The 12018-nt window shown below is 41.4% G+C and overlaps 4 protein-coding genes across 4 annotated transcripts; 1 reads left to right on the top strand and 3 right to left on the bottom strand.

Moving 5' to 3' along the window:
• Nucleotides 1-779: 779 nt before the first annotated feature.
• Nucleotides 780-2183, bottom strand: Bfra_008368 (putative endo beta- protein; the record flags this gene model as incomplete). Its single annotated transcript, XM_037338731.1, has 8 exons — nucleotides 780-879; nucleotides 935-1326; nucleotides 1377-1452; nucleotides 1500-1559; nucleotides 1614-1647; nucleotides 1703-1917; nucleotides 1968-1996; nucleotides 2049-2183. The coding sequence occupies 8 exons, from the start codon at nucleotides 2181-2183 to the stop codon at nucleotides 780-782; spliced, it is 1041 nt and encodes a 346-aa protein (XP_037192037.1).
• Nucleotides 2184-4546: 2363 nt separating this feature from the next.
• Nucleotides 4547-5662, top strand: Bfra_008367 (uncharacterized protein; the record flags this gene model as incomplete). The annotated part of the gene is made up of 1 exon (XM_037338730.1): nucleotides 4547-5662. The coding sequence occupies one exon, from the start codon at nucleotides 4547-4549 to the stop codon at nucleotides 5660-5662; it is 1116 nt and encodes a 371-aa protein (XP_037192036.1).
• Nucleotides 5663-7096: 1434 nt separating this feature from the next.
• On the bottom strand, nucleotides 7097-7684 carry Bfra_008366 (uncharacterized protein; the record flags this gene model as incomplete). The annotated part of the gene is made up of 2 exons (XM_037338729.1): nucleotides 7097-7529; nucleotides 7665-7684. 2 exons carry the CDS (start codon nucleotides 7682-7684, stop codon nucleotides 7097-7099), a joined length of 453 nt encoding a protein of 150 aa, XP_037192035.1.
• A 50-nt stretch (nucleotides 7685-7734) lies between these two features.
• Bfra_008365 (uncharacterized protein) lies at nucleotides 7735-11144 on the bottom strand (the record flags this gene model as incomplete). The annotated part of the gene is made up of 4 exons (XM_037338728.1): nucleotides 7735-7826; nucleotides 8864-9158; nucleotides 10329-10827; nucleotides 10960-11144. 4 exons carry the CDS (start codon nucleotides 11142-11144, stop codon nucleotides 7735-7737), a joined length of 1071 nt encoding a protein of 356 aa, XP_037192034.1.
• Between the last annotated feature and the right edge of the window lie 874 nt (nucleotides 11145-12018).

Raw genomic sequence — 12018 nt, 5'->3', positions numbered from 1 at the left:
TGGAGCATTGATGATACTGCAGGGTTTAGATCCGTACTCGAAGATACAAATTGAAACTGTCAACAAACCATGAACATCCTGTATGTAACCATCTTCTTATAGGATATCCCGCTGAAGATTAATCATGATGTTTCTTGGTGAATTGTGTGTCAATGGCTTAATTCCAAACTTCGACGAAGATGTTCTGTGAATAGCAAAAATCATACCGATGATACCAGGAAGTAGAACATGGACTGAAATCACATGATGACATTAAGTGATATGCAAGATATATAATAGACAGAGATTACTGATGAACGCAAGAAACTCTTCTTCGTATCTATGCCTCATTCGGCTTGCTCTTGTTAGAGAGCTGATCGGAGAGACTTGTAGATTAAACATCACCGTGTTATATAGCAACAAACATACAGAATCGGATTTTGGGCTTTTTTATAGATAAAGTGTACAAACACGCTTGATTTAGACGAAACCAGTCGATTTCCAAACGAAACTTGAGGAATCACTATATTCGATATCGCTCTCCATTCTTCTGAAAGTATTTGAAACTTAAGATAAATTCAAACAGAAAGATCCAAAGAATTCCAGGTAATGCCGGTGCTATAATTTTGGATACTTAATGAATTCCTGGATGTCGCATTGCATTGGATGCTTGTTACAGTGTTGGATGAGATGGGTAAGCAGTCTAGTATTTTGAGCTATTTAAATAATAAAGCGTAGAAGCTTTACTTGCGGAGCTCGTGATGAGCATGGCATTTGAAGTTCCGCACAAGCTCCAAGATTCAAGCTCTAAGTGTATCTGTATTTGTGCTTGTCGGCATTCGTAGATCCATCGAATACTTTCCTAATTGGTAAACCTTGACGGAGTTAATCAGCCAGTACCTATCATATTTCCATGTTAGCACTGATATATATTACAACCAAACATAAAACTCACGCATCTTTGTAAGCATCTGGATTTTCCGCCACAAATTGTTCACAAGTCAATTTTCCTCCCTGGCTGCAGATCCCACCATCATTCCCCCAAACGCCTCCTGCAAAGTCTCCACAAAAGGTGGTATCAAATACTAAGCTCTGATTCGCGAAATGGTTGTCAATATCACAGGAAGAAGAACCTTGGAATATTGCTTGAGGCTTTGGCCAGGAGCTGGGTTCTGGGTGTCCTCTTTTGATATCAAACGGAATGGCATTGCGAGGAAAGAACCAGATCTTAATGAAATCTGAGGTCCATTCTGTAGCGTAGATGCCGCCGCCATTGGAGTTGAAAGATTTACCATAGGTGGACGCTCCGGCTTGAGCTGTTGAGCCGCAGCCGGCGTAGTTGTTTAACTAGTGATGTCATGAGTAGTGTACACTGTGAATGAAGAGAGGTGTTTTACGGTGCCATCACATTGATTGTTATTCATCGTACCTAGTTGTGCGGTATCTTTGTTTGGCATGGTGCAATTTGCCGAGCTTTCGCTGTTAGTAAGTTCAAAACACCGAGGGGGCAAAATTCTTACGTATGGAGAGTCATTATGTTGTCACTTTGTTGGTTGACGCCTTCGATGATATCAATTTCCCTTGATTGCAAGTTAGTCACTTCGCCAAAGGTTTCGTTTTGGAAACAAACATACCCGTTATTCGGCCAATCTGGGCCAAGCAGCCAAACTGTTTTGTGGATCATGAATAGCTATTTTCTTCACACTGATTCTTTGGAACTTACAGGCTGGCCAGGTACCACAAGTTCCACCAGGCATGTGCAAAATATCTGCAATGAACAATCCATGTGTCCATGATTTCTGACTCATTATACGTACACTTTTTCGTCCTGAACCAGCGGGATCTAAAAGAGTAATATGATCGACTCCTATGTATGCTGGTCCATAAGTATTTGTATTGATGAGTTGATTTGTCCTCGCAACTCCTTCGTCGACATATCTGTGAAGGGACGTTAGTAGCGCTCAGTAACAAAATATTGATTGACTAACGTAACGTAACCATGGGTGGGATCTGGATCCTATATGATTTTAGTGAAAAGAGACTTATTAGAGGGTCTTACAAGTTCTTACAACAAAGAATTGCCATCCACTGAAAAATAACGTTCCTTCATATCTTGAGTCCAGATGGTACCATTGTTTCGGATGTGCTCTGGCAACTACAAACAACAGCCAACAAATTGAGAGGAATAGCTGAGTTGACATCATAGCTACAGATTTATAATAACTCAATGGAATGAGATATAACCAACTTGCTCAAGATTCTAGGTTTTTCCCCGAGTTGAACTGATTCCTATCAGCAAGTTTGTGTCACGAATCCACAATACTTTGAGTAGCATTCCACGGTGACGCCGACATAAGAAAATATATTGATGTAGTATTACATTCGATATGCAATCTCTCAGATAATCTCAAATTTCTCAGATATATGAGTGGTAGTCAGTGAATGCAATGCTCCATTCACTGGCTATGTTTTTAAGATGAGTGCAATCAATTTTCCAGCCATAAGCCCCAGCTTGCTACACCTCAAATATAAACCCCAATTTCCAACTCAAAGAGACCCCATCTCAGGGTAAGCAATTGAAATGACACTGGTCAGATGTTCAGACTTTACTTATAAGGGCTTGAAGTGATATCCATAGGCAGCGCACAAATTTCTCAGTGTGCAGAAATGATACAGTCAACGAACTGCGAACATATTTATTCGGATTCAGATGGAATACGGAAGCGTCGAGCTTTCATTTCCATGTGGAAATTAGATCGCACCAATGTCCCACTTCAGTTTCCACAACAGTCCCTCGGTATTCTAAGTTTTGTAACATCATAATGCTAGACTAGAATCTCAATTTCATGATTCCAGTCTTCCAAAACCTTTCTTTGGTAAACGTCAAACCTTTTCATTGCTATGAGTAGGAGGCGTCAGGAAGACTGTGGATGAAAATCTGACATATCACATGTGATTCACGTGCTTGACCTTTCTTCAATATGCACGCCCAATTAATCTGATGCGATATTAATATGCAGCTTGCGTGAGGAATTCTTCTAAAGCTTTGAAAACCATACTTATGTGTATCTAGGTACCGACCGGAGAATAAGGATTTCCCACTGACTGAACTGATGGACCGTACGGATATAACTCCTGCTCCCGTACATAAACTCCAAAACTCTGTGGCGGGGTGCAATGAGACTATATGGAAATGGGATTTCACTAATATCATTCTCATTTACGGGACGACGAAACTTCATGATGCGGTTGCAAAGGAGTGTTTCTCGTCTATCTATCGGCAAAGTTCCAAGATGATGAATTCACCAACCTTGGTGCTTATGTAGTCCAGGTTACCCAGCTTGCACCTTAGGATGCTGGCACGGGGACATAGTTGAAATAAAATTGACCTTGAGAACTATATCAATCGAACGTGAGTTTGTAGTAGATTCCCACATTCGTAGCTTCGGTGTCGAGAACAGTCAATCCGAAGCGAGCATATTCACATGAATGTGTAACTTCGAGCCTCAAAACCAATCAATGTATCTTTGACATTCACGTATCCAGCTTCGATAGCAGGCCAATCATGAGGTGGCGATTGTAGTTGTCTTAAGAGGCGAATAGCATAGCCTCATTGTGTTCTCAAGTTTTCAAAGCGGCCCCTCAAGCCCAGGGAAAAATGCATCATGAGACTCTCTGAAAGCTACGGACTTAATACCAGAACAATGTTGTGCTTTATCGTCTCCGCTATCTTTGAGCACTGATACCAAGCAGGGAAACATTCCTGGACGCTATCACTTGAGTGTCCAGCGAATGATGGGTTTGAAGAACGTATAGAAACCCGTACTGGTAAATTCGATTGTTTCAATTGTCAAAGTCGTGTTGTATGCCGATTTGTTGGTTGTGGCACGTCGCGTTGCTTCAAGGTTCTCAAGCCTATAGAGTTGAAAATTATAGCACCCCACACACTAAAAATTGGAAACACTCGCTAAGCCTAAATAGTCCTAGATAAACTTTTTCACCACTCACCGCCAGCTACGTTGACAGCGGACCCATCGTCGACAGCCCCATTTTGACAAGCCCAATTGCTCATATTTGCATAAATCGTAAATATGTATGTGATTCACATAATAAGATTAATGCTGCTGATAAGTTAACGAGGGGCGAGTTATCTGCAATCTTTAGAATCATCTATCAATGTTGTGAGAAAGCAATCCATCTCGAAAAAACATCATTCGCCGTCAAACTTTTATATCACTCATTAGAACCTCGGAAGCTCTCACCGCAACATGATTACCTGATGACCCTTGATAACAGAGGGGAACATTAGTTCTGCTACTTCTTCCTCTCTCATTTTACTTCTTTCTTGCGTACGCTACATACATATATATCTGCCCTGGAGGTTGATGTGAGTCTTATTAGTCTCAAAGAGCCGATTTGATATTGACATTAGAACAGTATTTTTGCATCTCCCCCTCAATATACCTCTACGCCCTGTCCTTCTCTGCGTCCATTCATTCACAGAAACAAAAATTTCTCGAGATAGACCGGCCACAAAGCAGTGCAGTAACGCCCAAGACATTACGAAATGGGTCTCGAGAAGCTCTTCGCTGTTGCAGCGCCTAAGAAAGGATCATCGAGATCATCGTCGAATCAAACGTCCATAGCACCGATGTATCTTGAGCAGATCTTTCGATTCCCTGGAGTTTTGACCGAAGTTTCGAGCGTTGTCAAGAATCTATCAGAAGGTTACACAACATATCAAAATGGGGCAGCGCTTAGGAATCAGCTGGAATCCGTTGTGCCGGAGGTGCAGACGTTCGCTTCAGGGATGAATCGATATTTGAAGAACAAGAACTGGTTGGATTTGTTTCAAACCTTCCTGGTGGGGGCGAATGTTGTTGCTGCTTTCATGGAAGTACTGCAGGGTTCGTCGGGTCTTGAAGAAATCGGGTTAAAAATTTATGGCGAACTCGAAGCACAGACAGGACTTGCTGCCCCTGATAAATTCGCGAAGCATGTTGACAAATATATCCGGAAAGAGGCAGCGAGTGTCTATGGTGGTGACGAGGAGCATCTCTATTTCCTCTACCACCCGGATACAGATTGGCACGGCGAGTTTCACGACATCGTTCAAAACAGACCGGTGCCAAGTAATTTTGTCGGCATGTCCGAAAATCTACACGCCCTGTGTACTTGGATGTTATTTATGCGAAAACGACTTGAGAGATCAAGGATTAATGCACGTTTTCATCTCCTGATTCCTGCATATAGACCCATGGTTGTTAGAACGGCTTTCGTCTTTCCAGAAGAACTCTACCCTTTGACCGTCCGTGGACACATTCACAACTCGAAAGAATATGTCTGGTTAAATCTCCCTACGATGAAAGATGTTCCTTCCGACTTGTTCGAAATGTCGAATGTGGGCAATATTGCTGCTTTACCAAAGCCACCGGCACTATGGCAGCATGCGTTGACCTGGGTAGGGAGTATGGTAATGCCGAGAAAAGAGCCACCCCCAATAGTTCTAGGAAGGGGAAACGTTAGTCCTAATGCCCCTATCTCATTGGAAGATAATGAAGACGAGAAACTCGAAGCTCCAGAGGATATTCAGATCCAGCCTGAAACACGACAGATAGTAAGAGGCGAGAAAAGACGAAAGCATCGAAGTTCACGACCGAAGGGCGACTACAAACAGTATTGAATCTTGTTATTACATGTGGAACGCGGAGTTCGCGCGTATCTCTTGTGCGCTACATATGAGAATTGAACTGGCTGTCATCAGCGCATCTACGGGAGGTTCAGTGGAAGCAAGGCGGATGAAATGAGTGATGAATTAGATACCAAATACAAAAGGAAGGAGTAGGACAGGAGAACATTTGTGATTTGTGGTTTGGATAGCTTCGCGGTAGCCTCGGCACCGATCTGGAATATTCAACCACATAAATTACCGGGAAGTGGCGTTCGCGATTATTTTTCTTTTGCTATGCGATACCAAAGTAGAATAGAAATACAGATATCATGAAGGATTCTCTTAACAGGTTTCATACATTCGTCGATGTGGCATATCATACCCAAAATTTCAATTATAGAACTATCTGGGAAAGTTCCTAACCATGTGGACAGCACCAAGTCACTTTTATGGAAGAGAGAAGTTGATTTAAATGTAACTTCCAGGCTTTGGCCAGCCGTAGTCAATTGGTTTCCATTCTGAAAGTCCCATGACTAGATAGTCGTCGAGCCTGAGCTTAGCGAAGTCTTCAACAATCATTCAACCACTCACCACAAGGTTAGTCAATCGAACATAAAAACTTCAATTTCATCCTGGTGAGATTGTGAGATCTACAACAGCATTCGCTAGTGACATATGCACGGATGTTCAAAAAGTGCCCATTATAACCTCGATATAGATATCAGGTAGCTCAATGCTTTGTCTATTCGGTCGATTTTTACGCAGAGATGCTCATATCAGTTGACACAATGAAGTACTAACGGCTTGCATGCTGCGACGAGTTATGAAAGATTGCTAGAATTGGTTTGAATAATGAATAATGAAGCCAAGTCTAGACAATTGAGTAAAGTTATTCATGTGTTTCCCAGCACAGAGTCCGTCGGTTTGGACTAGTCAATGTGTGCTCGTCTCTCAGGCAGACCAGATTTCATTGAGGAATTTCAGAGTCTAATATTGGCGAACAACTTTCGGATATTTGGAATGACAGTCGCAATGATATGGCATCGCTTTGTGAATGATAGATAGATGAGGTGTCCTTTTGTTCATGTCAAGCACTACACTTTGATGCGACCAGGAGCTCATGTTCATCATTTCGTAAGTATGAATAATTCGTTGAAATTTAGTCTTGTATTTTTCTGTAAAGGTTCATTGTTTTAACCTGCGTTTGCCACACCATCTTCACCACGTATCTTGTTTGACTTAATGTGATAAATTCCTAGTGCGGAGTAAGGGCTCAAGAAGCTGGCAAGGAATTGCTGTAGCGTGTTTCTAAAAACCATTCAGGATTTGGATGCATGCAAACTTCTTAATTATATCAATATGCTCTGCTTATTTAGTAAGGCTAGTTTCGTGTGTTTAGGACTTTTAGTGGAATCTAGCCACCCGCACTACCATCACGCTCCCCTTTCATTCTAATACTTGGTATCTTTCCTCAGAATTCCTCATCATCCTCATATTCATCTCTCGAAGATCTATCTCTGGCCACTTTCTCAGCCTTGATCCTTGAATTATGTTCAATATATTGGGGCGCGGTGTGTATTGTTGTATTCCTTCTGCTTGTATTGGTAGCGCTTTTTTCGAGACGTCCTCTTGATTGCGTGGCTCACGCTTTCTTGTAATGCCTGTAGCTCTCTTTCTAGGCGGAATAATCTTTGGAAACCACTTACGCTTCTCTGCTCGCATCGCAAGTAAAGAAGTCTGCCTAGAAGCTCCTCTTCGCTCGCCCTTCCTTTTCCCGCTGCCACTATCGTCGTCATCATTATTATCATTGTCGTCGTCTTCGCCACCGTCACCGTCATCATCATTTTCATCTCCTCCTGGTCTCACAGCTGGGTACCTTCTGAATGTAGTCAATATTGCAGGATTATGAATAAAGATGAAGCTTGCTTTAAGTCACTATTATGAGATCTGGGGCGATCAAAGCTTCTGAGTGCTGGGGATGATAGAAGACAGTTACTTACAAATCATGGCATACGGGACAGGATCCGATGACATCAATCTTCGCTGGCACCTGTTATGTACTGTTGGTCATTGAGTCGGCAGTACTATTTTCGACGATGTGCGTCTCGGCAAGCAGTGGTGTGAATTAGAATAATATCGCCTCGCGGGCATAGATCGGTGTAGTAGACACACATCGCTGTTTAGATCTGTTTCATTGCCTTAATTGAATGTCATGTATGATCTTAAAGCGGAGTAGATGTGAGAGCTTAAATATTGTAGCTATATGATTGAATCTTCACAAAGAGAAGAATAGCTAGAACGAGCTTTGTTAAGATCCCTAAACGAGATCGAAAGCAAGAACGTTTTATTATATGAGCCTCTATTGAGCAGACCCTATAACAAGCAATTTGGTGAATATCACAGATCGATTCGAAGGTTCTGGAAGAAGTCTTGTTTCTTATAGTATCAATTGAAAGAAAAGTTTTTTGAAAATAGAAATCTAGCTCAAAGGTTTCTATGATCTTGCTACTCTGATCACCCTGACTTGGATAGCGCTGAATGAAATGAGACATGCGACATTGACATCTGTCGACAAGACAAACAGGCTCCTTGAAAGTGCATGACAATATCTGAATAAACTCACTCAGCATCTGATTTTCTTTTTATCCAGCGGCACCAAAGAGTGATGATATACAATCAATGAAAACAAGGATAGATCCAGTATCTTCACATCTTCTACTTCCTCTATTTGGTCTCCGGAAAGTCCTTCGGGAGAAAAATCCTGAAATTTGCATAGAAAACCAGAAAGCTGCTGTTATTAAAACACAATTAGCGAGAGTTTCAAAATGACAGTGGACCCTCATTTCGCAAGTTGGAGTTCTACTTGAAGATGTTGATAACTATGAAGTGACTCGCCATGAAGTCTTGGGATCTTTCACGTGTTTTGTTCTACGGACTTCAATGATTTAGAAGCTTCTGACTATGGAATGAGCCATACGTCTCAATCTGAACAGTATCACAAGCGGGAGAGGATTCTCTATTCTGTGGGCAATCGAATTATGACTTCGAGCTGCACCAATAGACCCACCTTGTTAGAATCTATCTATGTAACAATTGAACCTCGGCTCTTATCACTTTACTTCCATCCATGGTATCAGCCCATTGATTTTCTTGCCTGATTTGTCCTTTGCTTTTTGGCGGTGGGCGTTTTTTCTCCAAGCTTCCGATTTTGACCACGACCACGTTTTGTTGGGGTATCATTCACCGGCATTGAACCTTTGAAGCCCCTTCCGGTGCTCCTACCGCGTCTTGCTGCGGTCGGAGCTTGGGGACGCCCACTCTGAATAACTAAACATTGATCTAGTTCGTCTGTTTCCTCCTTTTTCTCGTTTTCCTGTTCGTATGCTTTCTCTTTTTTTACCACTGTTATCAGCTCCTCTTCCTCTACTTCATCTTCTGCGTCTTGCTCATTGTCCACGGTCGCGGCCTCGGTAGCGTCTTCTTGAGCCTCTCTTTGTCTAACAATATCCTATTAGTGATACATACTGACTGACATCAAGACTCGCGGAGCGATTCATGGTTTATCCTCCGGCGCTTCAAAGAAGAGCCGGTATCTGAGATACTCGTGGAATGATATATGAAAGGATATCACTACTCACTTCTCTACTTCGCAAAGCCTACAATATTCTCTCGCGTTCTTGCTTTTCCTTATATTGCCCATTCTTACTTCTTCGATATCACAGTATCTGAGCGGTCTGCAACTGTTCGCATAGTTACAGGCCTTGGTGAAAATGAGAGAACATTCGTGACCTTCAAGACAAGTCTCAATGTAGTAGATGCACATTTTCAGTTGGAAGTCGGCTTTCAAGAGGAAACTGAATAAAAACCAAAAGCTTAGACCAAACTACAAAATAAGAAGCAATACTTATGTGTGTAAATTTCTACAAAGGTAAATTTTAGGACAATGGAGTTAGCTAATCTCAAAGAACTTCTTTCGCGGGACATCCACAAAAAGAAAGATAGTAGAAAGAATTGCTTTGAAACCTTGTGGATTGCCCTTTACCCTTATAAAGCATTGTTAGAGGACGAAACTCAAGAGAAAGGATGGGCTTCAGCTTAATGCTGCAATGTTTGTTACTCTAGTTGGAGATCTCTTGAGTAATATAGTTAAATGTGAGTTTTCATTGGCAACTATTTGTTTTGAATGCGCATCACTATCAAACTCAAACTCGAGGAAATGGAATGAGACATCATCTGATGATGGTCCCGGTGGAATGATCTTTGTTAGATATAAAAATGCTTAATAAGGGGCCAGATATCTGGCACAATTATGCCCAAAATCAGTATCATTATTCTCACATTTTCAATAGAGATTTGCGTGAAATATGAGCCTGTTTGAAAACATTTTGAAATTTTCTTCCTACAAGCTGATCTAAGTCAGGATGCTTGCATGGAGTTTCCTTAGTTGGTTTAGAAACACTTTCATTTCGATCACAGGTTCTAGTACAGCATAACAAAAGTTCTTTTGTGTCTAAAGCTAGCGCCACTATGATTCATGTTGATCTAACCATTCGATATGGGACTGCATGTCTACTCCTCCATTTCAGCCACCCGCATTGAATCAAATCCCTTTGACAGAAATGCAATCAAGATGGCCGATAATTCATAATCACTTCTTGTGGCGTGATTATCTAATCACCGGCTCTGGTATACTCTTTAGCTTATACTCCGAGACGCGCTTAATATTTGGAGCGCCATAACTTTTACTTCGAAGTGACTGCTTCTTGGTTGTGTTGGCTAAGCGCTTCGTATTTGTCTGGTTTGCTTGGTTATTTGTAATTTTTTGAAGTGCATGTGACAAGACGCTTGGCCCTGCCTTGCGCTCGAGATCTTGTAGTTCGAGAGATCCGACGTCATCCAGTAAAATTTTAGATTTGATAATAGCGTCCTCCGTCTCTGCCAATTCTTTCGCCGCTTTTTTAACACTCACTGACTCAACAAATATGGGTCCCTTGATGTGTAGCTGGTTAGAAGATTCAGCATTTCTCGGTGAAGCTTTGTTTTCGTCGGTCTTACTGATGGCCTCCATGTTATCGTTCACCAGATCTCTCTTGTGCCCCGATCTTTCTTCCTTACTTTCAACCGCTTCCTCTTTGCAGAATTTTTCGTCTTCGGCTTTCATGTCCTTGATGATTTCTCTACAGTTATCGTCAGCTAATTTCAAAGAAAAAGCTTGGAATGTTACGCCAATTCCTTCAATCGGTTCAACAATTCAGAGCTGTCCACCATATTTCGAGTCCAAAATTTGAGGAGTACTCGAAATTGCCTACCTCACGCACTGTTCACAAACTCTAGTTTGAACAGATTCTCGCTTCACCTCTCCTGCTTTTAATGCAGCTTCGTATGTGCAACTTTCCGAGTCGACACCTTCTTCCCAAGAGGAACAGTGTCTGTATTTTCTGCGCTTGGATACCTCATGATCGTTTCCGCATGCTTCTACGGTGTAGTGACACATGGCGATTTTAAGTTTCGATTGATTTGCTTATGGATCGGGAAGTAAATTGATAGTAACTGGGTGCCAATTTACAAAGTAACATCTATATCTGTCATCAAGCAGTAGAAGAATAAGAGATACAATGAGCACTTCTATAAAAGCAACAATTTCTGCAAAGTTCTCATTTCAATGGCCAAAATCACATCCAGAATTTGCGTTCTATGTGTTGGAAGTTTCATTCCTGTGACATTTTAGGGCTCCAAGATGAATTTTGTGTATGCTTTATCGAAAAGTCCAGGAACATTCTTTGATTATCTTTATTGAATGGAAATATTCAGTTTGAACAGGATACAGTTTAAGAGTATTTTCATCTCAATAAATGGTTAGTAAAGCCTTACTGTCTCATCTCAATGACAATCAGCGAAGTCATCCAGGCCTTTAATAGATATATCTGATCATATCTTTTGAAGTGGCATCGGGCATCAGCATCGGTCTGCTCAAATGATTTGACTAGAAAATTCGTATTGATTCATAGAAGTTTTGGACTTTTGTTCCTCGTTTCGAGAAATCTGGTAGGTAGGATAACGACACTAAGGACAAAATCGTAGTCTTATGTAAAACTGATAATCTAGAAGTCACTAGACTTTCATGGCATAGCTTTCGCCTTTTCTTGGAAGCATACCATAGATTTGGGATGCACGTGATCGTAACAAGATTTTGTAGTCTTTGACTAGAGTCAACAATCACTGGACTTAGCACATGCTTCTACAATCATCTGAAGGCGCCCCTAATCTTACTCGTTAAACGAGCTTCAAGGGGAAAGTCTGCATTTCATCAACGAGTCAAAATTCATTTAAATGCTAGGTAAACATTTATCAATTTATGAGCATCGCGC

This window comes from Botrytis fragariae (genome assembly GCF_013461495.1).
Source record: "Botrytis fragariae strain BVB16 chromosome Unknown tig00000061, whole genome shotgun sequence".
NCBI classification, from domain to species: Eukaryota; Fungi; Ascomycota; class Leotiomycetes; order Helotiales; family Sclerotiniaceae; genus Botrytis; species Botrytis fragariae.
Note: the sequence above shows the minus strand (reverse complement) of the source record. Positions and strands in the feature narration are given on the sequence as shown.